The sequence below is a fragment of the Passer domesticus genome, chromosome 3 (assembly GCF_036417665.1).
Source record: "Passer domesticus isolate bPasDom1 chromosome 3, bPasDom1.hap1, whole genome shotgun sequence".
NCBI lineage: Eukaryota > Metazoa > Chordata > Aves > Passeriformes > Passeridae > Passer > Passer domesticus.
The window spans coordinates 16,275,313-16,302,344 of record NC_087476.1 but is presented as its reverse complement, the minus strand read 5'-3'; the positions used below and the strand labels follow the sequence as shown (position 1 = coordinate 16,302,344).

At 37.2% G+C, this 27,032-nt stretch overlaps 1 protein-coding gene across 7 annotated transcripts in view; it reads right to left on the bottom strand.

The window, feature by feature from the left end:
- Positions 1 to 5,913: 5,913 nt before the first annotated feature.
- The window catches only part of KIDINS220 (kinase D interacting substrate 220), a 75,323-nt gene continuing 54,204 nt past the window's right edge, over positions 5,914 to 27,032 (bottom strand). For 4 of the 7 annotated variants that reach the window (XM_064411996.1, XM_064411994.1, XM_064411995.1 and 1 more), the window contains exons 24-30: positions 24,769 to 24,995; positions 20,527 to 20,637; positions 19,616 to 19,672; positions 13,130 to 13,270; positions 11,247 to 11,345; positions 10,144 to 10,392; positions 5,914 to 8,298 (exon numbers count right to left, since the gene is read on the bottom strand). In XM_064411996.1, coding sequence (XP_064268066.1) covers positions 7,030 to 8,298; positions 10,144 to 10,392; positions 11,247 to 11,345; positions 13,130 to 13,270; positions 19,616 to 19,672; positions 20,527 to 20,637; positions 24,769 to 24,995 — 2,153 coding nt within the window. In that variant the 3' untranslated portion in view covers positions 5,914 to 7,029. Of the gene's footprint in view, positions 8,299 to 10,143; positions 10,393 to 11,246; positions 11,346 to 13,129; positions 13,271 to 17,593; positions 17,639 to 19,615; positions 19,673 to 20,526; positions 20,638 to 24,768; positions 24,996 to 27,032 lie in introns of those variants that run through there. The other 3 variants (XM_064411999.1, XM_064412000.1, XM_064412001.1) reach the window with 3 other exon arrangements.

Sequence of the window (27,032 nt, the reverse complement as noted above, 5' to 3'; positions counted from 1 at the left end):
AGTGCATTTTTTTCAGATGTGTCCGCAATACCATCCACAATGAAGATATGAGATAAAATGTATTTTAAAACCAGCTTTGTAGACTGTGGATACGTCCTGTGAATTTTCCAGGACTTGAGGAAGAGGATGGAGAGAAGTGAGAGAAAAATTGATTGCAGAACTTAGAGCCTACCTAGGCTATAAAACCTTCCTGGGACAAAAACCCCCACCAATTAAATATCCCCATCCAAGCGAAAAACGCCACCACCACTTCATTTTCTGCCATTGCTGAAGTGGAAAAAATTGCAGAGTACAGCAGTTATGAGGTTATCATGAAAAAGTTTGGGAAGGTAAGTCACACTGCCAGCAAACAAAGCCCCAGCCACCAGTCAGGTGCTGAGGCAGAACTGAAACAGTGCCAAGTACACGATGTGCTCGTGCACCGAACACAGGGCGTGGGGGCAAGACAGGACAGGAGCGTGTCCAGCAATAAGGGAAAGCAAACATATACCCAGTCCCAAATGCCTGGCATGCCTAAGGCTGGAATCATTCAAAGCTAGAATCTTAGGTTTTGCCAAAAGGAGAGGACCATAAACAGGCTGCAAGGTTTATAGTCAGGGAACGTAAGGAGGATGGGAAAAAAAAATTTTAAAAAGCTAGGTAATGGGAAAAAGTTAACTTAATAGGAATTTTCAGTTTCGATTTCAGGACTTTCTACTGTTTCAATTAATGTAAAATAAAGGTGGTCTCTCAACAAAAGTCCATTTTGATTGGCAGATGAAAGCTCAGGACTCTCCTAAAAAATACATATAATTCTGTATTCTACCACTGCTGAGGTGAGAAAGGATTTTTGGTGTCCAAAATGAACCTAGGAAAGTTTTGCTGGCTCTCAAAAGTACTATATCAAATGAGGAAGATTTGACGGTACCACAATATGTAAACATATTCAAGAATATGTATTGCTTTTAGCCAAGCACAAACCATCGCATTATTTCAGAAGAAATATTCAAAACCAAAAAGTTAAATCTCTGCTGATTGCTTCCCTGTGGTTTAATTAGAGAGGCAAGGCAGTAAGGCATCACAAAATTTCCATTTTAGTTTAACTGTTCCCCACAGTCAATATTTTATGCTTTTGTTTGTATTTCTAGGTTCCAGGGACATGTACAAACTATTCAAACTTTTCCTTTTGTTTTCTACCATGAGAAATCCTGGACACAAAGAAAAATCTTATAATGGACCACTAACATTCCTTTCCTCCCCTTCTCTTTCATAAACAATAAACTTATTGTACTCCAGTAATGATATACAGACACTCTGGTTTACTCACAAAGAGAATTCTGCAATCCAGGTTACTTTTGTAGGAAGCAACAAGTATATGCGATTTCAGTACTCAGACCTGAAACATGAAAGAGTCCTGAACACTGTGCTGTGTAACAGCAGCTCTGAGAATTCACATAACAAGAAGTACGCTCCGTTGCTGGAATCTCATCTTTAAAAAAATATACACCAACTCTCTGTGAGAGACTGAAATGGTTAATGGCTTAAACACTGTAAAAATCATCAGAGGACTTCTGCCCACTCTAGCAAACTGCAAAGAAGCTGTTCATCTGCGACCAGCGCAGCACAGCCCACCCCACCCCGGTTATGCCTACTGACTGAAGTGTGGACAGTGACAGGCACTTGAGATAAGATAAAGGGGTGCTGTGGTCCAATCACCCCAGGTCCGGGACAATCATGTATGCACAAGCGATGCAGATAGCTCCAGCACTCGGGCAAGCCGGCGATGCGCACAGTGCCCGGCCAGGCGCAGAGGGCGAGCACGCCTCTGCAGGCTGCAGCTGCTCTTGAACAATGGAAGAGGCGAATCCTGAGAGCCGGGGAACCTCTTCGTGTCCTTACCAAAGGGAACTCAGCTGCGGTAGCTCCCTTGCCGGGAAGTATGGGACATTTGCACTCAGCCAGAAGGTTTTCATCTCTGCTGATGGGCCATAATGGACTCTACTGGGCTGACACAGACAGCTCTAAAGGTGTCAAAGGCTTCCGAAGTGTCCTGTGAGCCACAGCCTTCATCCACAATCATCATCCAGCGTGAAACTCCCCACCCCAAGAGAGGTACCTGGGCGTTCCCATTCTCACCTGAACCAGAGCTGATGAAAACTCAACACCTGTAGTGTTTCAGGGTGTGACTTCTCCACCACCTGATGGTCTGCAACCACCACTCTGACCACCAGACATTATAACTGTAACTACCAACTGGTGTAAGGACGCCTTTTGATGTTGAGAATTTTCTACACTTGTCCCTTCCTTATATATTTTAAAGTGTATATTGTCATATTAATAGAGATAATAATAACCTAAATGGCTACATACCTGCTTTCCATTGCAGGAAACTGCAATGGAAATAAACCAAACTGCTCTGCAATAAACCCTACATACATTTAGAAACACCAGCCATTCAGGGTCTTTCACTCTAAGCTGCCCCAAGGCATCCATTAACGAGAATCTGTGTTACCCTAGGCTTTCTGGGGGTGGGTTGTAGCACTCTCAATTCTAACCTTTTGCTACATAAAATGTTACACAATCTCTCACCTGTCTTTTCTTTCCTCCAAAAGTCTTTTTTCTTCTAAAATATCCCAGGGATTTTTTTTACTTCCCCTTAGGTGACCCAAAGATAACGATAAACTAAGAGAAGGAAATTGGCCAACAAAATTTCCTTTAGAAGTTTATCCACTGTCACCATCACAACAATCTGGGGGCAAGAACACCACCTGTTAATGTTTTTAAAGGCCCAAACATTTGGTGTTGTCAGTATCAGTCTTCTTTAAGAACTACATCACTTTTGACTGCAAAAATCATTGCTAAGAACCCTGTAGCTCTAAGTCCTACTTCATGGAACTCAGGGCATAAACTTCTAAACCAAAATTTAACCAAAATATTAAGTATATCACAGGAGTCAGACCCACACATGAAAATATAAATGTTAGACTCAAAACTTGGAAACATGGTGTGGTATTATTTGCTACTATGAATTTTTTCAAGCACCCTTTTATTTTCTTCAGTTTGTTACAATTCAGAAATCTGAGGGAGTATGTCAAACTTACGAAACTGTTCTATATGCCCAAGGAGAAAGATTCTAAGTAAAATTTTTGCCCTTCCTGCCCTTAATCAAATGAAACGTGCCTTAAGAAATATAACTGAAATCTAGAAAATATGATACACAAGGGCTACCAGAAACCAGCATGTAAGTTTAACAGTCTTTCCAGTTTCTGCTTAACTGGAGTTGGAATTTTGCTCTCAGTCCACCTCACTACAACTCCTATACAGCACAGAAAAGACCAAAATCCCAAAAGCAGTTTTTATGTAACACCAATTACTACGTTTTTCTCTTGTGTGTCTGAAAATTCACTAACTGGTAGGAACACTTATATTTCACCACTATTGCAGTTTTCATTTATGAGACTTCAAATATTCAGGTCTTATTTTTCTTTGGCTATTTTTTAGTAATGTGTTTAGAAACTTAAACAAACCTGTAACAGATGATAAAGCTGACAAAATGACCAAGGCCACAAGGTGCAACATGCTGAACTGTGGCTCCTCTGCTTGTGGTATCCTGTAGCCATACAGAGAACTTCCCATATTCTTACAGCAAGGTCCAGAAAGCTTCCCATGAGAGCTGCACATGTAAATAAAGAGGCTTTGTGGATTCTGTTGACAGAAGTGAACAGTTGAGCCCCAGACCACAAGAGAAATTACCTACTTTCAGCATTTTGTATAAACCCATGCTAAGTGTGTCTCAGGAAAATTTCCCAAAGATTACATAAAAAAAGGGGAAGAAACCAAAAAATGTAACAGTATTTGAAAAGTCTGAAAACTTACCAACTTACTTACTTATCCCATATCTACTCTGCTGTGTGAGCAAAGTCACACAGGGTGATCAGATATCCCAGAGTGACCAGGACAGGCACAAAATGGAAACTTTTTTTCCAGATCTCAAAGAATTTTACCAGACCATCATTTTGTTGCAAGTTTTACAAGTGAAATGTAAGAACTTCCCTCTCTCACTTCCTCAGAAACTGCAATCCTGGAAAAGGCTGGCAAATAGCCACAAGAGTCTCATATAAAACCTGGAATGTTACTTGCATCCAATTTTTCTTTCCAAAAGTGGTTTATTTTCACCCTACCATGCAATCCTATCCAGGCATCATAACATGAGGACAAGCAAAACTGTGCTCTTAAGATTCAGTTAGACAAAGTAGTCATAGTTTCAAGTTCCTGTACATTCAGCCATCCAAAATTAGAGTGGATACATAAACTATCATTACAAGAGTTCTGGAAAGCAGTGAGTACCAGAAATAAGTTTGCAGTTGTCTTATTGTTTTATACTTTTCATTCATTTCCATTTTCCATGGAACTCTTGGGTTCCATGATTCCCACAAGTCACAGAGCTAACATTAAATATTTCAACACTGGAAATTGTTTATGGTTTCTTAACTCGAAAAATTGTGCAACTATGCAAGCAAGTAGCCATAGAAACTGCGGTAGAGAAAAAAACCCCAAGTTTCAGCTAGGAAACTGCAGTGTATTTTTAATTCTTGCAAGTGTTATTCTATTATATTCTACATGTGAAAAAAACATTAAACATTGACAGTAACTAACATACATTTCCATTATGTAGTAAAGGACACTTACTACTCTGTTGTATTAAGTATTTCATTTCCTTCTTTGTTTTCTCCTCTCTCCCTTTATCATACTACCAGTTTCTTCTGTTAGCTTATGAACACCTGTATAAAAAATTTAGAAGAATTCACTCTGTCTAGTTATTTTTATGCTAGTGGATTCTGAGAGCCAGTTATATTTACTGTCCTGTTAAAAACCAGCTTTTATGGCATGCTGTCCTTAAACTAGCCATAGAGTATTAATATTTCCTTATTCTAGGAACTTTGCTAGGAAGGCATTAAATAAAAAGTCCATGAACACATGTGATGATATAAAGTACAGCCTGCGTTACTATAGAACACAGCTAAAGCAGTCCATGAAACTGGATGGAATCACAGTTTGGAACTGAAATTACTTTAGGTACCCACATCCCATGGGCATCCCCATGTCCATCTTTTGTCAATACTGTATGTCTAAATGAAGAAGGCAACACTTGTCTTCTCTTACACAACAATGATTATAAGTATCTTTCTGTGAAAATCTTTTACATCCCAAAAATGTCTGAGAGCAGAGTAATGTACTCTTATTTTTAAGACAAAGAACCCAACCCAAAAAACTGTTCCCAAAGATTTGACAAAGTATTATGAAGCTACACAGGCTTTGGGGGCTTCGTATTTTGTTTTGGGAGACTTTTTGGCTGAACTATCAATCTAATAGTGCACAAAAGTCTCCAGTATTTCTGTAACACTGAGTAAATTTTAATTCAACCAAATAACACACCAACCAAATCCAGAAATGTATAGATCACATCTCCAGTCCTGTAAGTATAAGACATCCATGGACTGAAAAAACAGCCTAGATAAATGTAGAAACACTTCTGTTGACTCTGGCATAGGAAATGCATCCTTTTGATTTGGAAAACAAAGGCCAAGACCACAAGGTCCCTTGGGAAGCATCTGGTTGGAGATGCACTGGGATACAAGCAAAGCTGTGCAGAGTTACCAGCACATGTGACTGCCAAAACAGCAGGAATACTGCTCTGGACTAGTGAGAGGTGTCCACTTCTCTGCAGCTCACAGCACTTAATTTAGAAATGTCTGCTTTGGCAATTTCGTTTATCAAATGTATTTTTATACTTATTTAGTATTATATTAAAAAGTATATTATTTTAATGCATGTTGAATCTGTGAAGTACTTTAACCCATAACATGGATTTAACATTTTTATCAAGTGAAGAAACAAAGTACTGCAAATAAAAAGAAATTTGGACACAAGCCCAACATGCCAATTTATTTTTTATTTTCTTTCTATTAGCAGGCTTTAGCTTGAACAATTCTTCCTCAAAACCATGCAGATTTCACTGGACAGTACGAGTATTTGCTATAACATCATTCAGGTACATTACTTAGATGATAAAATCTTCAAACACTGTACTTCAGAAATAAAGAAGCTGGAGAACAGCTTTGACAAGATTCCAAAAGGTATGCATTAGTTTTAAAATGGCAAACGCTGCTTATTTTTCTTTCCATGACCAAATGACAAACACTGTACCAAGGAAAAACCACACACAGCCACAAATGCTTCATAAATTCAAACATCATATTCATCCTTTATCCTTACAGTATTTTAATCTGGTGGTTGCATCTACGGAGACCATCTATTCAGTGACTGCAAAACTGTGTACCTACAATAAATAATGGTTCCACTAAGTCAGTGATAAGGTATTACCTTATAAATAACTGCCAGTTCCAGTGACACATCAAGACAACATTCCTTACAAACCTTACCACCACTCTACCCAAAGTTCACAAATTCACCAGTAACTACTGAACATATAGAGAGTAAAAGCATACATATAGCCAAACAAGTACCTTAACACTCAAATTTCAACATATGTAATTTATGTTGCACACATTAATTCATAAATTAATGCAAAGTTTGGTAAGGTTGTGCTAGTCGATGTTTTGGCATCTTGAACATCAAATGGCAAGGATGGACACCATTAACTTTACTTTCAAATATGGAGAATTAACGGAATGTTTAGATGGGATAAGTAATACATATCCCAAGAGCAAAGCAAAGTCACATTGTACTTTTCATAATTAAAACATACTTCTGTAAAATCTGCCCCTGACCAAACCTTTGCACAATGTTTTAACAAATAACTGATCTTCCATGCTGACAGCTACTGCTTTTACATGTGGGGAAGGTCTGAAGTAGTTTGCTTCTGATAAAAACTACTCCTCCTTTCAGAAAAAAATGACTGAAAATAATCTAGGCCTTCTTTTACAATATTGAAAGCTTGAACTACAGAGATTAATTAATGTAACCACAGACTGACAAAGAATTCCAAGCAACAATTCATGAGCATACTCTTTTCAACCTGGCTGCTTTTCACAGGATACTCTCTCTCTCTTCTCCAAAACCAGCCCCCTCTGAGGCTGCAACAGTGTGGAGCTCTGATGAATCTTTTGAAAGCCTGGTATAACTTGAACGTTGGCTTCGCTTGTGAGCAACCGTCTTCAGGTTCTCATTCTGAACTGCAGTTGGATTGGAACTTGAGCCAGGGTGCAGGGTAATTTGAGATGGATCTCTGATACCTTGTATTTCTTCAAAATTTTGATTAGCTCGATTGCTTGGAGCACTGTTGTTATTCAAGGTGACCGTACTAGGGGTTCTGTTTAAATTATAGACTTTCTGGCAGGCTGGCCAGCTCTCTTCAGGGCTACTGGCTATCAGGCTGCTTTCAGAAGGGCTTTTCTTATCTTCTGAGCAAATAGACATGCGAACCACAGCTGGATCTTGAAGGCCACTAAGGCTGTGTGGAATTCCTCTTTTTGCACTGTGACTGTCATCTTCAAGCTCAATGAGATTTGCCTTTTCAAGCTGTGAATCATCTGCTCCTTCATTGTGGAGGGAATGATTTGGAGAACTTTCATTGGATCTTACACCAGAGTCAGACGAATCTTTCTTATCCAGAAGGGCATCTGTCAAATACTCCTTTGCTTTGATGAAGGTTCTAATAGGTTCAGAACCATGTTCTGGAGATTTGGGCTGTTTCTCTATTTTGATATCTGTTTTCTTATCTTTACCTTCCTTAAGAAGTGGAGTATTATCTGATTCTTCGGTTCCTGACTCATCTTCATCGCTGGGAAGTTTCTGATACCGGAGAGTAACTCCCTTAAGTTTTAAATCTGCAGCCTGGAAAATACTTGTTCTTTCCAAAGACTTCTTTCCTGGCAGAAGCTTAGAACCAGACTGATCAGATTTTTCATCTTCTTCAGTTATAGGATCCAAAGGAGATGCATCATTAGTAGAAACACCTGAAGTACTGTAATCAACATCATTCCTCTTCAGCAAAAAGGACTTTCTTCCATCATCTTGTTTCTGTTCACCATCTTTTCCTTTTTCCTGCTCTGCATTGGAGTGCAGGGAGCCCCCCGACGTGCTCTGGCCCATATAGAAAGCACTTGAGCTATGAGGGGAGGACCTCCCACTTACTGTGGTAGAATTGGCACCTCCTTCCAACTGTGACATTTGAGCAATATATTCTCTATATGCATCTCTGTACTCTGCCTGCACCTTGTCTGTAAGCTTTGATATTTCAATACTAGAATCTTGAGAGTTAAGACTTGAAAGACTTGGAGTTCTACGAGTTTGTGACTGGGAAAAAAAAAAAAGAAGAGAAAAAGGTAACAGTTAAATGAACTATTTATTTTTATTTTTATCAATCTTCTTACCTGAAATAATGCAGAGCATTAAATATGTACTTAAATTATTCTTTTCATTGCTGCAAATAAGATTATGCAAGTGAAATTGTAAATACTATAATTAAATATGCTTACTATAAACATATATATGGAATCACACACACAAACTAAACTGAGAAAATATTCTTATTCTTTCTTCCCATAACCAAAAATTTCTACAAAACAAGCATTTTATCCAGTGCATTTGAGTCTCTTTTGAGCATATAATTATAAAGACTGTATTTCTGTGTCAAGATGGGCTTTTCCAATAAATTTCATACATTTACAAAATTTGCATTTTATATTAGAAAGACAGCAAGAATTAATCTAAATGTTGAACAAATCTCAAAAATATCTTTAAAAGACCTCTACCATAAGTACTTCAATATTTCCTGGCAAAATTCCATTGCACATATCTGTTTTCAAAAAATCAGTTTTCTGACATACATAACCCTCTTTGCCCCCATGTCTGCTTTTAGAATTTATTTCTCACTACCCTACTCTGACATCACTGGTAACAAATTAAACTAATTTCCCCAAGTGCAGTCTGTTTTGCCTATGATGGTCCCTGGAGAGGGATCTCTCCCTACCCTTATCTTGTACCACAAGCCTTCCATTATATTTCCTCTCCCCTGCCCAGCTGAGGAGGGCAGTGATAAAGAAACTTTAGTGGGCACCTGGCATCCAGCCAGGGCCAACTCACTACAACAGAGAAGCTGAAATACAAGTCAGTATTGACTTAAAAAATTCTAACAGGTGAATTCTAATGTTTTCTGAAGGACAAACCACCTTTCTCATTCCTTTGATTCAACTTTAGATAACTATATAGGCATCAGAAGCACTGTTTATTCAAACACATCAAATGTGCCTAATGCTACTCTAGAAAAAACACACATTGATACTCCATGGAAATGGGCAGTTAGGGTAATTAGTATCCTAATTATGTGTGCATGCATGCACACACTCTGAAGTATCTGGAATAGAAATCCATCTCTAGGATATATATCCCAAACCCACTTTCACAATGTTGATTATTGAAAGTATCACCTATAGTTAGGAATTTGGGGTGTCTTTGTATTTTGTTGCATCTTCAAGGTTTGATAATTTACTTTTAGAGATGAAAAGGGCTCCTTTGAAAATCCCCACTGGATTTGCTGTTTCTTTTTTTTTTTTTTTTAATTCTAGCCACTACTTAGCCACCAATTGATTAGTTTTATTTCTTAAGGACAGACAAATGAAAACCCAACACTTCACATGGTCTCAAGATGCAGAAGAAAACTGACCACCATAGTCTGCAATCTATGAACAGGTTATACATTGTAAGGACAAGGTTCTGATGTCATGGAGCACTGTCTATTTTCAAAAACCTAACAAATACATTTGTTGAAAGGGCTAACGTCTGGTTAGCACCTAGCTAAAATATTTCATACACAAAGCCTGAATAACACAAAAATACTGAAGCCTTGGAAGACACCACCCTAGGCTAGATGAGAAAAGCATGATAGCTTTAGGTTTTTTGTCATGAAGAGTGATTACTGGAACAGATGAGTAGTTTTCAGATGGCAAAAATTAAAGACATCAACTCAGAGTATGGTTAGAGTTTACATCTCTGCAGTACTAGGCTTTACTACCTAGACTGAGAACTGAAAGCATCTGAACTATCCTAGAGTCTTATTTCTTGACTTGTCTGTAACAAGCCTGGAAAAAACCCTCTTTTCCACACATGTAAGCAAGCAGAATACATTTCTCTATTAAATACCTGCCAACTTAAGTTACTGTGGCGTGGAGGAGCTTCATCAAGACCAATTGTGTTGAGTTCTTCAAAGCTGAAGTTCAGTGTGTAGGGAGCTTGACCAGCCAGACCCGTCAGCTCGGTGTGAGGCAGCTCGGTGCCGTGGCCGGCACGGCGAGCAAGGTCACTGTGAGGAACGGCAGCTGGCCCATGCTCCGCTGCCCCACGAGCATCCTCCTGAGCAGCCTGATTTTCTGCATTTCTCATTTCAAGTATCTTCACGTGCAAAGAAAGACAGTTTAAATGTAATTACATAAATAGAAGAAGTTCGCAAAATTGATAAACAAGAATTCCATTAAAAATAGGAATGAGGAATTCACAGCTGTAAAAGTGTACCTGTATATGCAGTTTTGACCATGAAAAGTACAAAGAAAAATCACTTGATAATTCTTTTGTATTTCAAATTGTTATAATTACTGCTCAAACCCCTGAAAGAACCCACACGCCATGAAGATACTTAAATTCTTGTAAAACTAGTAAGTTTGTAAAATTACAAATTTTAAAGCAAAACCAAACACTTTGTATCTAACAATAAGTCTCATCATGTAATTCTTGGTGTTTTTAAGACTGACTTACAGTTGAGAGACACACTGTTATTTCAAGAAAGAAAACTGGCAATAATCTAAAAATACTTAAGAGAAAACTCAGTTCTCTGTCATGCATAACCCTCACTGTAATAGCCTGACTGCCCAATTCCTTGCACTTATTATTACACATACTTGGAATTCCCTGACTAACTTCAACAGTAGGATAGAGATTTAAAAAATAGTTAGGCTCTGACCATTTCATTAAAATAAGCAAATTTCAAAAAGGGAACCCATACAGGAAAAAAACAGATCCCACAAAATAAGGAGGTAAAACTTCAGAGTTTAAGATGCAAATTCATAGGCCAACAGTTACTCATTAGGTCTTAAGACAAAAAGACAAAGTAAAGAAACAGCAGATGCATTCATGCTTTAAGACAATACTTACAAACTTAAAGACGATGACAACAAGGAGGCAATCAGAAAGAAAAAAAAGACTCATACTGAAAAAGACTAATTTATGATGACCTGAACAGAAAGTCTTACCATGCTCCTGAACAGGTGCCAGTCACCAAAATTCATATTCATTTCTTTTTTCAGTTCATCAATGTTGCACTGAGCCAAGACACGGCCATTTATATTTGCCTAAAAAAATAAATAATGTAAATTACGGATACAAGAATAATGGCATGGCAGTAACAGACTAAAAAGGTAGATGTAAGGCTGGATGCAGACTACTAGTGAAATTTCCCAAAGTAACTATTAAGTCTAATTCTATATAAAACCATATGTTTTTATAGAAGTATATTTAGTGATAATTGCTGATGGACAAGAAACACCTATGTGTCATGGAAAAAAAATGGAAATATTAAACCTATTAAAAATGTGTATAAAAAAGGCAGTATGATAGTGTCCTATATACAGACATAAGGAAGTAATATGTAAGTGGTGGAAAAATTCAGGGACAATAAGCCACACTGATCTGCTTACATTTCTCCAACTTAGGACAGAAATGGACTGCAGACACCCAAGCATTTGAAGATAATCAGACAATGAAGTCCCAGGCAGCATCTGACCCCTGGCTTGAGGCATCTAAGATCAAGTACTACCTCCATTAAGTTCCCTCTCTGCATGAAACAGGCTTACATTCCTCCCATCATCAGAAATTCCCAGGGATAGAAGATTAGACATCTTTCTAATGTTCATCATCAATCAGAGATCAACAAGGAAGTGCTTAAACAAGATCTATAGTCTAGAAAGGTGATTCCTCACATTTGACATGTTTATATAGTGCTGAACTTCCAGGAGCACCAAATTCAACACAGAACCATCTTCATTACATAACAACGAGAGGTATTTCTCTTTATACCACGTATCAGTGTATGGACAGAATGTAAAAGAGGAACCATGTCTTAGGAGAGCAGCCAGAAAATGGAAGACCCAAGTTAAGAGCTCTGCTTATACTGAGGGATCTCAATGGTTTTGTACCCATATCCCAGCAAATGGTCTTAGTCAAACCAGGAAATCTGAGCCATTTTCTTCCTTCTTTTTTCATGATATCCCTTGTAAGAAATGCAAGACTATAAATAAGAGGCATCTCATTAGAGGTAACTGATGAGCAAATCCTTCTTTCACTTTGGAGCAAAGGAAGCAACTAACATTTTTTGCAGCTTCACTTAATGACCTGCAATCTAACATCCTACTTCTTGCTTTAAGTAACTTCACTCAAGCTTGCTATAATAAACCTGTCTCTTAATTCTTGAATCAAATCCTTCCTGTATTATTTAAGATACAATAGGTTCCAGGACAAAGTGAACTCAGCAAAAGGACTAATGACAACCTTCATAATTTTTCCTTTCTTTCTTTGTAAAAAAGAGAAAATAGAATGGTGAAAAAAGGGTTAAAGAGCAAAAAACAATTCAGTGTTAATGTATCTATCATAGAAAAGAGGAGAGAGAAAAATATACAGTGACCTTTTTCTGAAGCAAATAGATGTGGACTGTGATAAAGAAATGGAACATCTTCACCACTCATTTACAACAGGAGAGATGTGCCAATTTTTCACAGAGAAAAAAAGAAAGGGATATTGATACCTAGATACAGACCACATTTGCAACCCTTTCTTATTTTTTTATCACACATGGCAATTTTGAAAACATTTTTCTTGCTTCTTTTCTCAGAATAACCAGTCTCATCAGCATTTATATTTCTGAGTGTTTGTCCTTTTCAACAGAGAGCATTTTCTCTGAAAAATGAATGCTTGTATTAAAATATCCTCCAAACTTGTCATGCACAGAACTTAGGATGTTATTTTAACATTTGATGTATTTAAATAAACATTTTCAAGAAAAGAGGTAACTAAATATTTTCCTCTCCTTGTGTATCTCCATGTTTAGGAACTAAACACATTAATGAAATTCAGCTGATACCTTCTTTATAGTTGCAGAGTACTGAGGTAGCATGCTCTGGTCCAGACCATCTATCTGCTTTAGCTTCTCACACACAGCTTCCACACTCATTGTGCTCAGAGGTACCTGGGATCCTCCTGTGGCTGACCCTGTGCCTGCTCCCTGTAAGTGAGAAAACATGCACATAAGACTTGTTCCAGTACTCAGTACACCCAGAAGTTCACAATACACACTAACACAAATCAAGCTGTGTTCAATTGTATTTTAAAATTAAGAGATGATAATATCAACGCACAGGCATTTTAATTACTATCAGAATATCTATATATAGAGAAACATTCATTATATATATTTATAGGAGAAAAAAACCAGCACCTTGAGTCCTGTCTTTGTGACAAAAAAACCCTCTTACATAATTTTAAGTAAAGAAACATAAAAATCAGAAATATTAAGTACAGGTTAATCAATTTACAATTCAGTTTCACTCACAAGTTTTCCCCTAACTTTAGTTACTTTGCTTTTGGGATGTTTGGGGTTTTTTTCTCAAATAATGCAGATAACAACTTAGATTTTTCTGTCTTAAAATCTCCTGGTTTATTATCAGACAAAGATGACCTAAAACTCAAGACACTCAAAACAAAGTTAACTCCTCAGCTACTTGGATTAATTGGGTAATTTTAACAGTATCAGTTAATTTTGCAAAGGTTCTTTCAGCTCTGTTTATGCAAGATCAGCCAAGGGGCAGCACTGAAACAGCAGCACTGCAAATGCCCTCCAGGTTACTATGAAGATGCTTCAGGTACCCCAACCTTGGGCAAGGTTCAGGTAGAAATTATTTATAACTCAGCTCTGTAACACAAGAGTGGTCATGTTAATGCTGCTAGCTTCTGGGAGTTTCAAAGAAAGGGTGGAAAACTAAAACAAATGCATTTGCAGGTAGACAGTATATTAAGGCAGTATTTTCTTTAAAAAAACCACATTCCCCCTGGATGGGAACCTATGCAGTTATAGTAGTGATTCCAAGTTCCAAAAAGCAAAATCAGAATCAGTTCCACCAGTTAAAAAATATTTGTATGATCTCCACTTGTGAGGGAGGTTGCACCTTCCCTTTTTTCTTAACATGAAGATTTGGATGCAGCATTGTAGACTGTGCACCAAACAGCTCATTTTGGAAGGATGCAAAAGAGCTTCAAAGCTTCAGAGGTCATCATCACATGCACAAGCCCTGGGATGTAAAATTTGACTATCCAGGTAATCAAATTTTATTATATTCCTCAAATCACCAATGAAGACTGGTTTTGGAGTTGTAATATTGTCTCCCATTTTTATTTAATTACTTGGAAGATGTTTAATCTTTCAGAATTAATATAAATTACTAGATAAATTACTAAATTACTAGATCCCCATCTCCATGAAAACCAAGAAGTATCATAGAGAATGTCATTAACCTTATCTGAATTATCTAAACCAGGATATTTACGAAGAATTTATTCAACTAGTAATTCCAAGGCAGCAATCCAAAACCCCATTATCTACTAGCTCAGAGTTATTCCTGACTTACTGCTATCAAAGATATCCTGATCTGGGGAGCTAGGCACACTCCTCACCCAAGTTACTCAGAGTTTCAAAGTTTAAGTAATATTACATATAATTGCCCCAAAGTTCTCCACCACATGTCCTTGAAATGGACTTTAAAGTGTGTAATATCAGCTTCATTTGGGAACACTGCTGGGGGTTGTAGGGAATTTGAGCCTGGCAGTTCACACACTTGCCTGGAAATAGCTGGGGCACCAATCTTGCTTTCTTCAACCATTCCTAATTTTTTTTTAATGTCATGTCAATTTGATAATAAACAAACAAAGGATATATCCCATTTTCTGGGAAGGCAATCTACCTAAATTACTGCAGAAAAATTAAACATTTTAGTTCCATTTCCGTCTAGGCACTTAACCTAGGGTTTGGTATTCCTTTAGAGGACATGCCAGCTACATTTCAGATATATTTCAATGTCTCCCTAATTAGGTGCCTACAACACCTAATTAGTTATCATATAGGCATCTAAAGGACAAATTTTAGGTCTGAATTTAGTCTGATTTTTAGCACATCTAAAATCTGTATCGTGTCAGGGATATAAGCCAATCACCAAAATTATGAAAATGACAGAATGAAGCTTCACCCATAATCTATTTATCATGTACCTCTTTTATGAACATCTTTAATTATCCTCTTAAGAGTCACTGTGGGTTTTTCTTCAGAATACCAGTTTGATCCATTACTTCCCCACAAACACACTATTTACTATTGACATGAGTTAGATAATATATCAACATAGACAAGATACTAAGTTAATTCAAATCTTAATTATTTTTTGAAAGAAGGCTTATCAATTAAAATAAAAGAAACTGTTATAGCCAAAATTACTTTGTGGCACCACTAAAATAAACTGTCCCCAAGCAACATGTGTTAGCAATTGCCTTTTTTCTCAGAATCTATTAAATACATCATCTATGATACACCCAGAAATAAATGAAGAAAAGTTTTAAACACTTCTAATTTAACAGATTTTCGTTCAGATCAAAATATTTTTCTAACAATCAAGGACAAGCAATTCTTTCTGCATGCATTAAGACCTAGTTTAGAAATTCTGCTTTCAGTGTATAAAAAAGATACATAAAAGCTGAAATATTTAGACTATTTTTGTTAAAGTGTGAACTGTTTGAAATAGATGCACATTAATCCAAATCATTCTTTATGAAAAGCACTCTCTGAAGAATAAGTAATGTAATAGCTTTAGGGATATTGTCATCATGTAAGTGAATTAAAACTGTACTTAAACTGACACATTTTTCAGCCTTAGTGGTTTTGTTAGAGATGCTTAGAGAACATTAGTCTGAAAAGTATTTGCCATGCAAAAGCTAAAAGCAGCTTGTCAAAACAAACCTCAAGGCTAGTAATGAGCATTAGTTTACAGACAGCCCAGCATGAAGCACCAGTATGATAGCTTCTGGAATGACTCTGAAACAACTGAATGAGAATTCACACGAAGTGGCTGTACCTGTCTGTTTTTGTTTAACTCAGACTTACACAGCTTTGAGAAAAGGACAAAACACAATTAAAAGAAACAACAGCTTAAAGTGACATCACAAAAGTTGAACACACAGAGAACATGCTTTGAAGTAAACAGGAAATCAGGGTTAGGATAGACAGAATATTTTCATAATGTGATGAAACTTTTAAAATAGGTCTTCAAAATATACATTTAGGATATGCTATACAAATACTGTTTTCATGAGCAGACTCTTCTGTTTTGCATTTGTAAAAAAACCACTTGCTATATTCTGTTTTGCATAAAGGTTTTAGATTATGTTTCTGACAGAAAATCCTCCTTTTAGTGAAACATTCTCCTGCCATCTCAAGATCACATTATACTACCAATATACCTCAAACTTTTCAAATTTCTATCTAACCAAATCTGCCAACACCCCTCGCCCCCACCCCCCAAAAAAGCCCCAAAAACAAAACAGCACCACCCACAGAATAGAAAAGTTATTTCTTGTAAGCACAAATATTCAAAGCACAAAAATGCTACACAAAAGCACTGGAAAATCTGTAAGAAAACTCCCATGCCATATATTTTCATTCATGCTCAAACTTTTGTAAAGTACTTCCAGTTTCTTAAGAAGTACTCTATGTTTATCTATACTACATGCTCTGGGCCACATTAGTCCTCATTCAAAGCACACCTAATGCTACATCTTAATGAATTGTATGTTCAGTGCAATATGAAAAAATGTATTTAAACTAAGTAAATATACTGGAACAAGCCGTTTCCTAAGAAGTCAAAATTAACAATGCAAACTAAAGCACAAAATCAAGTTTATGACAGATAAGCACTCCTAATGCTAGTTTGATTTCTAACATAAAAGGGGATTCTGTGAACCATTCCATGTTACCATTCCATGACCGGTAACACTGCAATCTACCTACAAACTCTTCAAAAGGGCATGCTAGAAGTTTTTGCAGTTATTCAGAAATAAGCATTTGTACAGTAAAACCAGCAGAAATGCATGTTTGTCTCCATCACGGATGGCAAAGGCCAGCATCTTAAGACTATTTTCATTAGTGATTCAAGCTGATAACCAAAAATTTGCAACGCACCTTCATGCTGATACAACTAAATAGATGGTATTTGGTCAACTTACCAGTTTGACATCTATGTTTTGATCCATTCAGCAAAGATAGTACACTATGGTCTGAGACAGACAAGTTTTATCATCAGCAACAGAATCTAAGTATAGAAGGTGGCTAAAGTAAAATGCTTGATACAGGATGACTATACTCAAAATATTCCTGATTTTTATTAAGCTAACCTAGACTTACACAGATATTATGAGACTAATGATGGTGGTCTGGAATTTCAGAACTTGGTCACTCCAAGATCAGACTGACAACAGCAGCAGACCCATAACTAGATCACATAACAGCCTCCACACAGCTCTGTCAACTCATGTAACAAGCAGAAATTATGATCTGTATGAAAAAAAATTATACTCCTGAGTAATCCTGTTTTTTTACCCTGTTATGACTCAAACATTCAAAACAATGATTATTCTCTATTTTACACAGGAGTTGCAACATTTCTGGCTCCTTGCCAGTTTAGTATGAAAGACAATTTTGATTCTACATGCTCCTCTTGTTTTCAATCACCAAACCAATTACACATCTTGGTGTTCATTAACTACTTTGTGCAGTTCTTTTTTAGTTTATTTAATTACTTTGCGTGCACCAAACCATTTAATAAGTTGGATCACTTATATAGTAGCAACGACCCATCAATTAAGAGCTACCTATATAGCTGGATGAAATTACTGTACCCATCATCTACAGATAATTGTAGCACATAAATAAATATAATATTGTTTTCTTTCATGGAAAATTCAATAAAGTTGATAAAAGATTTGGATTTAGAGTAGATGAAACCCTGACATTGCATATCATATCCTGACTAACAGCCTTCTTGTCAACTTCCCAAGAGACTTTAAAAAAAATGCAAAGTTTTAGATTTACACCATAGGTTAAATAGTGCTAAGTCTTACAAAAATGTATGATCTGATATGCTGCATTACAGACTCACAACAGTATAAATTAAATGAAAAAAACAGATCTAACAAAATCTTCCATTATCATTATCTCAAAGAAAGTTTCTTTTTAATGGTTTAATTCCTGTATTTTCTTACTTAGAGGCTCCTTAACTTACAGGAGTCTTTTAAACTGCTGTTTGAAGCTGCATGTAAATGTGCATTACGATAAATACTCAGCAGCAAGCAGAAGAGGCACCCAGTTCTAATTCTGCTGCTGAAACTCATTCACTACTTTGCCCCAAGACTAAATCCCACTTTTCCAGGCTTGTGTGCCTTGCCACACTCACAGAGACACACAGTCCTCAGCCGTCATGCTAATAGTTTTGAGAAAATCCTTAATTTTCCTTGCACTGGCAAGTCTCAAAGGTCTGGGAAAGGAATGGGATAATGAGATACGGAATCAAACACAAGGATGGCATTTCCAAAGGAAAAATTACTCCAAAGTCATTCCTTTACACAAGTTCAAAAATGACTTGGGAGAGAAACTTAGTATACCTTTTCCACTGCACTGCACATATGCGGTTTCTCAGTCAAAGTTATATACATTTAGACAGAGTTTGGAATCTGTGTGGGATTTGATTGTCTTTTCATTGCACAACAGTAGAAAGACATTTTTGTAATTATTTACTAAAAGAAAAAGTAAAAGCAATCCAACTATAATTTTTGCCAACAACTATTGGCAGCAAATATTAAGAGAATAATGACAGTCCCATTTAAACTCTTTGTCTTGGTATAAAACACAATTACCATAATTGGAGTTAAAACATATACCATAAAGTTGGCATCCTAAGTATGAATACTTCGGATAAAACAAGTCATAGAAAAGGTAACTGTTAACATTCTGACTCAAGAATAAGCTTATGACCAGCAATGTTTTATTTTTACATTTCTATCAAAGCTGCCTTATACTGTGTTACCTGCAATAGCTTTGCAGGTAGAAGTAGGTTTGGGAGAGAGAAGTAGGTTTGAGAGAAGTAGGTTTGGGAGTAGGTTTGAGAGAGTAGGTTTGGTAGGTTTGCAATTTCTCCCAATTGCAGAAAAACACAATTACTTCTAAAACTTAAGCACTGAATGACCAGCTGTCATTCTACACTCTGCTCAGCTACCACGACACTTGACTGAAAGCTCACCACAGCTACTGAGAAAGGCAAGGGGAAAACTACAGGGGAAAACAGAGTACATCTTACAAGTGAAATATTAGCTTTTAAATTCATTCACGAACTACATTAGTTTTCAACTACTCTATTTGCCCACCAAAGCCACTGATGCAGTGTTAGTGAACTGCAGTTATGATTAATGCAGACTCATTACTGCTGAAAAAGCAATGAGATGCTAAAATTTCCACACCACATGACTACTCGTTTACCATTGAGGGGTCTGTGGGTGAAGGAAGCCCCTCATCAGCATCCTCCTTGATAACATCCTAACAACAACAAAATATTATGGTTTGGGTAAAATGATCAAGGGCTCAACAAAAATCATGAAGTAAACAGTGAATGAGAATGATCTCATCATAATACATAATTCAACAGAAACACATTTGTTTTCTTTAAGTGATTCAAGCTTTTACCACCTTTTAACAGCCTTGCTCATTGTATCAATACCCTAGAATTAAAGTGACCAACAAGTGAGGCTTTTACATTTTTATCTTTCCTTAGTTTATAATTCCATTTGAACAGCCATCTGTCAGTAAAATAAATACTGTTAAGTAGGAAATTTATTATTCTATAGTAAGCTAGAAAATGTCCTTCTAATGGGTAAAACTGAATTATATGTACTTGCAAAAACACTTAAGATAAAATGTATTTTGTTTTACTCAAATATTGAAAATATTTCTTTTAACATTTAAATTTGATCTTCCAGTTTCTAGCATTCTTTACAACATTAAAGGATGTAATTTTATCTTCTACACAAAGAATTTGTGACATATTATTAAAAAAAGTTGAACATAAATTTACAAGTAGCACTCATTTTATTATACCACTACATCTATTTTGGTACTGTAGTACAGTTGGCATTTTCATTAATATATTTTTTGCCAGGTCATTCTCCTCTAATCTTTATACATGGGTGCTAGAATTGGTTTTCCTCTGAAAGGAATTTCTAAAGTTAAAACAAAATACATTTACATTACACATTAGTAACACCTTTGCTTAAAATATTTATAATATAAAGCTTATACTTGTCTAACAGAACCATCATTAATAACCTTCAATTTCATTACTCACTATATTTATTGTCTAGGTTAGTATTTGAATTACCCTTCAAAATACTTACTAGGCCATTGTTCTGATCTCTGGACAAACTCGTTTTTAGTGGTGGACGTGAGATGAGATGAGAACTGCCAGGGTAATACCTTGGCATGTAAAGATATGGGGCAAAGAATGGCTATGAAAAAAAAAAAGGTGTAACAAAAAAGGGACAAACAATTACACAAATCAAAATGTAATAATAAAATAAAAATCATTACAACAAAACACATCCTCTAGTTGAGTTTCATAAAGTAAAAAAGAGCAATTATTAATAGTGTCTTTACTTTTGCATTGAACCATTGAGCAGAATTCAATCAAAAGCTCTGGAGTGAATTCTTCAAAACCACTCCAAAAGACCCCTTTTTTTCCCTCCAAGCCAATGAGTGCTCTGGTATAGTTTTCTGGAGGATCAGAGTCAGAATGGTTTTGGTAGCTACACTCTAATATCTGCTTTCAATATGGGAAAAGGTAATTTAACAATAATTCTGACAATGTCACTCTCTGACCTTCTAAACTAAAAAGCAGGTGCTCAGTAAAACTTTGAGTCATTTGCAATAGCCAAGACAATTGTACTAAATAAACAAGAAGTGTGATACATAAGAGCATCACTAAAATTTCCCATATCTGTGGCACCCAACCTGGGGGCTTCCACAAACACTAGGTTTTATAAACATATGAACAGATACTTATAGCAGACAGTACTGGAGCTTTGTTTTGCTGGAAATACATTTTGCATGTTGTTCAATACAAATAACATTTAAGGGACAGTGTTAATTTAGACTTTAGGAAAAGCAGAATTACAGCACTCGTTGCTTTCAACTCATTGCCCCATTCTTAATGAAACTCCTCCCCCCAAAAAAACCCAAAACCTAAAAACCAACAAAACACCATAAAAACCAAAAAGAAATCTCAAAACAATGGCTGTATTACTGATTTCTGATGTTTCTATGTGTAGCATTTTTAAAACTGTATTATCCAGATACTTCACAAGAGAATATATTATCTGAATTGTGTTTCTGCACATGACAAGATTCTGATTAGTGTATAGCACCAAATTCAATATAGAGTAAATAATTCTATGACTAAATGGAGAATCTATGAGGAAGGAGTAAAATTTGTTGAAACATTCCACTTTAGATTTGCCAATAAGGACTTAAAAACTTCTGTATTCAGAAGCAGCTCTAAATAACCTGAGAAATTCAAGTTTAATTTTTGAGTATATAATATATGTAGATAGCATATGCTACAACTTCAAGCACTTTATGGAAAATAAAAATGGTTCCATATTCTTAGGTGCTAGAGGTAGATTCTGAGCACTTTCACACAATTACCACAAAAATTTAATATGCTTTTCCAACACACGAAGTTACACAATATTCATTGTAACCAGTAGTCTAAATGGGGAAGTTTGGTTACCCAGCCTTTGCCTTACATTTTTTGACTAATATAGAATGATGCAGGAAAGTTCACTGAATTAAAACTATTCCACTGTCATAACATTCTACAAATAATACAAATTTTTTTTTTGAAGAGAGAATAATTTCCAGAAAATACCACAGAATCATTTAATGCCTCAGTTTTTCACTAACAGCCTAAACCATGTGAAAAGCCCCCAAGCACAAAATGCTTAACTATCAAACTGCATTCAAGTGCCCAACTCTCACTGCAGAGCCTCTTCTGTGAAACACACAGGGAGCTTGCTGGTTGCATGATATCAGACTACAAAACAATGGAAAAAGTCTGTCCATTAAGGCAATTATCCCACAATCCTCTCATAACTTCTAATCAACCCCTGGGCCCATTTCAGCTACTCCACTGTTTCCCAATTGTGGAATCAATTCTCCATTACAGGCCAAGCACTTCAGACTCAATCTTCATTTGACCTACAATACAGGTATCATGAAAACATGAGATCAATATAAATATACATTGGGCATAAACCAGTGCACAGTTGCTCTTCAAGTCTGCAGATCGCCTACAAAGCTTAATGGATGTAGCAAAACATCATTTGTTCAAGATATCATATCATTTTCTCCTCTTGTAAAAAAAGAAAAAAAAAGTATTCACATACCAGAATTTCTCGCTCCCACCCAGGATATCCCATTTAGACTTGTCTACTGCTCTGACCTTCCCTGTAAGAAACATCATCTCCACAATGATCCACGAGAGCAGCAATTTTGAGAAGCTGAACTTGAATTCAGCTTTCAGCCTGGCCATTAGGCAGTGGTAAACAACACATGTCCAGCTTAGCCCTATACTGAGAGCCAGAGTGCTAAACTGAAGAGCTTCTGAATGGGACCATAGTCCTCTCTTTACAGCTAACCAGAGGGAGAACTGGGTTTTAAACCAAAAATTAATAGATTACATCACTGGAAGTTCCAGGTCCATAACACAGAGGAATCTAAAGAAAAAAAAAAGAAGAAACACACATAATAAAAAAAAAACCAACTTATTTTCCAAAAATGAAGCCTCTTCCTCAACAGCTCAAGGGGGTTTTTCTTAAGCATAAATTAATGCTTAAAGACAACAGGACAGGAACCATTTACTGGTCAGAATATGGCACATATCCCCAAGAAATGAAGGTGTTTTTGAATAAAATCCAACAATTTTCACAGAAGTATTTGAATCTATTGTGTTGTGTTATACCAGTATCCAAGACCTCTCTCAGAAACTTCTACTGGGGTCTATTCTTCAGTTGATGTTTGTTTTTTTAAATACCATTTTTACAAAATCTAAGAAATGAAATATGATTGAAAATAATGAAGAAAACAGTTTTTTAGGATGAATTTTCTACTTTTAAAAGTTTCTTATCACTTATCTCAGTATGTGGTGCTCATGACAGTACCTTTATGAGTCCAGAGTAATGAATACAGTTCTCTGTCAATATTTATTAAGTGACACACTAAAAACAATTATACTTTAGAAGGGTAGTATAAAATTCCAGTCAGAAAGGCCAAAATTGAAGCATTTTAGTCTTCAGCAGGCAAAAAAGTAAGCACGTCTGTAAGCCTTAACACAAATGAACAAATAAACACTTTGTAAGAACAGCTTATGACTCACCAATAATTATTTCTCTAATGCTTACTGGAGCCAAAAATCCCAATACAGGTTTCAACAGTTTATGACCCCTGCCTTTAAACCTTGTCATGTACAGTAACACAAAACAGGGCAAAACAGACAAAAAATCAGGGTTTCCAACAAAACAGTTACTTGGACTAAGCTGAGTTAGTATCAACACAAATATTCATGTGTCAAGCATTTATCAGTGTTCAAAATATATGCTATTTTATGTTATTTTCAACAAAACAGCATAGTGTCACTATCTTGAAAGTATATAAGAATTATTTTAGAATAGATAACTTAAAAAGTTCTGGTCTACATATACATTTTTTTGCTTTGGTTAACAAACACTGATTTATGAATAACTCAATTTACTTTTCACCTTAATAGGTTATATGTTTATCTACACTCAAATCTACTTAATATTGAGGCTATTTCCTGTATATAGAAGCACGCTATGACTATTAACAGCTGTTTGTGGTTTTTTTCATGATAGTACTGCAGAAAAAAAAGTGAAAAATAAAGTTTAAAAATACTGAACACATCCCACAAAACCAGAAAGTTTAGACTCTCTTCAACTATACAGTAAAGCACTTAATTCAATTTTTCACGTGAGCCATTCCCAGGACTATATTTTCTGAGGCCCACAAATAGCTCAAAAATGTATGTTTTATGCAATTCAGGTTAATTCCTTTAAATGAGTACAACACCAGCTTAGGGAAAAGATCACGGAATAACTTCAAAAAGAGACAAAAGGGAAGACAGACATACATTCTTATAATCTGTCTCCCCACTTGAGTTTCTGTATGTTTTAACGAAAGTAACCAAAAAACAGACAGGACCCCTTCCAGTGTCTGTGAGCATGCAAAAAACTGAGCACAGTTTACCACCCCCAAAAAAACAAAAAAAAACCCCAACAAAACAAAAACAGACAAAAAACCACCAACCCAAAAAGCCCTGCAATATCCTACAAATGAGCAGCGTCTCATAATAATTTTTTCTCCTTTGTAATTTGTTTTTCTGATGCCATTTACCATGTTTATTCCCCAAACAACAGTGACTGAACATTACTGCAAAATTTGTCAGCTTTTGGACTTTTCTCCACTCCTAAATAAAACTTGCATAGGTATTTTAATATTTAATAGATGACATCTGCAGTACTACCAGACTAAATCAGAAGAATGTTAACTGGATCTCGATTATTTACCCGATTGTAAAAGGGATGCTGAGGTCCTGTCATACCACTATAGTAACTGCTGTGAGGCTGGGGGGACAGAACTCCGCTGTTGAAAGGCCCATTGAAAGAGGTGGTAGAAGAGCAAGCTGAGGAAGGCTGGCTGAACAGAGATGTTGCTCTAGCAGGGGCCTCATGTAAAGGCAAGGTGGGATAAGGAAGTCCTCCAATATTCATCTGATCTCTTGCAGCACGAACATCTGAAATATAAATTGGTAACAAGAATATGATTTTGCTTGAAGTACTTGGAAAAGTTTTTATTTGTTTGCCAATTCATTACAGTACATTTTTGTATATTTAACTCCAATCAGAATCCATCAAGTAGAACATCAAGAAGGTCAAATTTCAGCTGGATTTGGTTGATTTCTCTTGATGATCACATCTACACAGGAGTCTTTAGGAAAGTTAGGATGGTTTATCACATAAACTTATATAGCTTATTAAATCCCTCTAAACATTTAGATTTTTTTTTTAAATGTGGCATAAAGGAACCTAACAGTCACTCTGCAAGAGAAGCTGCTCCAAGGCTGGTCTGTACCATGGCAGAGTGACAAATCCCAGCATACACGGGGCTCTTCCGTTTCACCAGGGACTGTCAATGCTCTCACAGCAGGCACTACAGAGACCTGGGAGCTGCCAAAGAAAAACAGGTCCCCAACCAGCCTCAGCCCAGGGAGTGTGACAAGGTAGTCTGAACGGCCAGGGCGCAGGGAGGGTGCAGTCACCCCAGCCAAGAGGTGAGCCCCTTGGTATTCATCATCCTCTTGGAAGGAGCTCAGATATGGCATCCACGTAAGGCACAAACCCATAGTCCTCTGCACTCACCAGAAAGGATGTGACAACACAGACACACCTCTCATCCCAGGCTCAGGCTTGGGGTGGGCAGAGCCTGTCACCAGTGTTGGATGGTAGTAGAGACAACAGCTACGTGAGGCACGATCAGGCAGACAACCCTGGTCCAGCCTGGTGCAAGTGTTAAGCAAGGAAGCAGAAAGATTAAGAAGCATGAGAGAGTCAGAGGATAGAGACTGCTGGAATCATGCTCTGGCCTCCTTGAGACAGAACAGCCACCAGAAAAAAGCAGAGATCCAGGGGACTCTGTATTCTCCCCATAACAGGCAAAAGGCACCTGTGCCAGGGGATATTCATGCTGGACATCAGAAACAATTTGTCCATTGAAAGTCTTACAGAGATAAGGCAGGAACTCCTGAGGTAACAGTAGCCAACAGGGAAACACCACCAAAATACTTCAAAATAATTAAAGGGTGCTCCTCTAAGAAGGTGACACAGCTGACAGCCCAGCTGAGGTGCCTCTACCTCAGTGCACACAGACTGGGCAACTAACAGGAGGAGCTGGAAGCCACCGTGCTGCCACAGAGCTGTGACCTGCAGCTGCCATTCCAGAAACTTGGTGGATGAATCCCATGACTGGAGTGCAACTATTGACGGCTGCAGGCTGTTCAAATGGGACAGGAGAGGAAGGAGGGGAGGAGAGGTTGTCCTCTACATCAGGAGATGGAGAGACTACAAATTCTTAAAAACAGTAGCAAGGAGGACCCCAGGAACTAGCGACCTGTCAGCCTCACCTCTGTGCCTCTGAAGATCATGGACCAGATCCTCAGAGAAGTTTTGCTAAGGCACATGGAGGACAGAGGTGATTCAAGACAGCTAGCAACAGCTCCACCACAGGGAAGTCCTGCCTGACCAACCCTGTGGCCTTTTGCAATGCAGTGAATGCATCAGTGAACAAGGGAAGGGCTAGAGATATCATTTATCTGGACTCCTACAAAGCTTTTAATGTAGTCCCCCCCACTACCCTTCTCTCTACATTGGAGATACATTTGATGGGTACACTGTTACACAGATAAGAAACTGGGTGTGGACAACTGCATCCAGCGGGTAATGGCTCAGAGTCCTGACAGACATCAGTGATAAGTGGTGTCCATTGGGTCCACACTGGGACCAGTGTTATTTAGTATCTGCATTAATGACATGAATGAAGGGATGAGTGCATCCTCAGCCAGTCTGCAGATGACACCATGTGAGTGGTGCAGTTGACACACCTGAGGGATGGGATGCCATCCAGAGGGATCTGGACAAGCTCAAGAAGGGGACCTATGGGAATTTTATGAGGTTTAGTAAGATCAGCTGGGTTGGGTCAACTCTCAGTAACAATTCAGGCTGGGGGATGAACAGATGCAGAGGAGCCCTGTTGAAAAGGACTTGGGGGTGCTGGT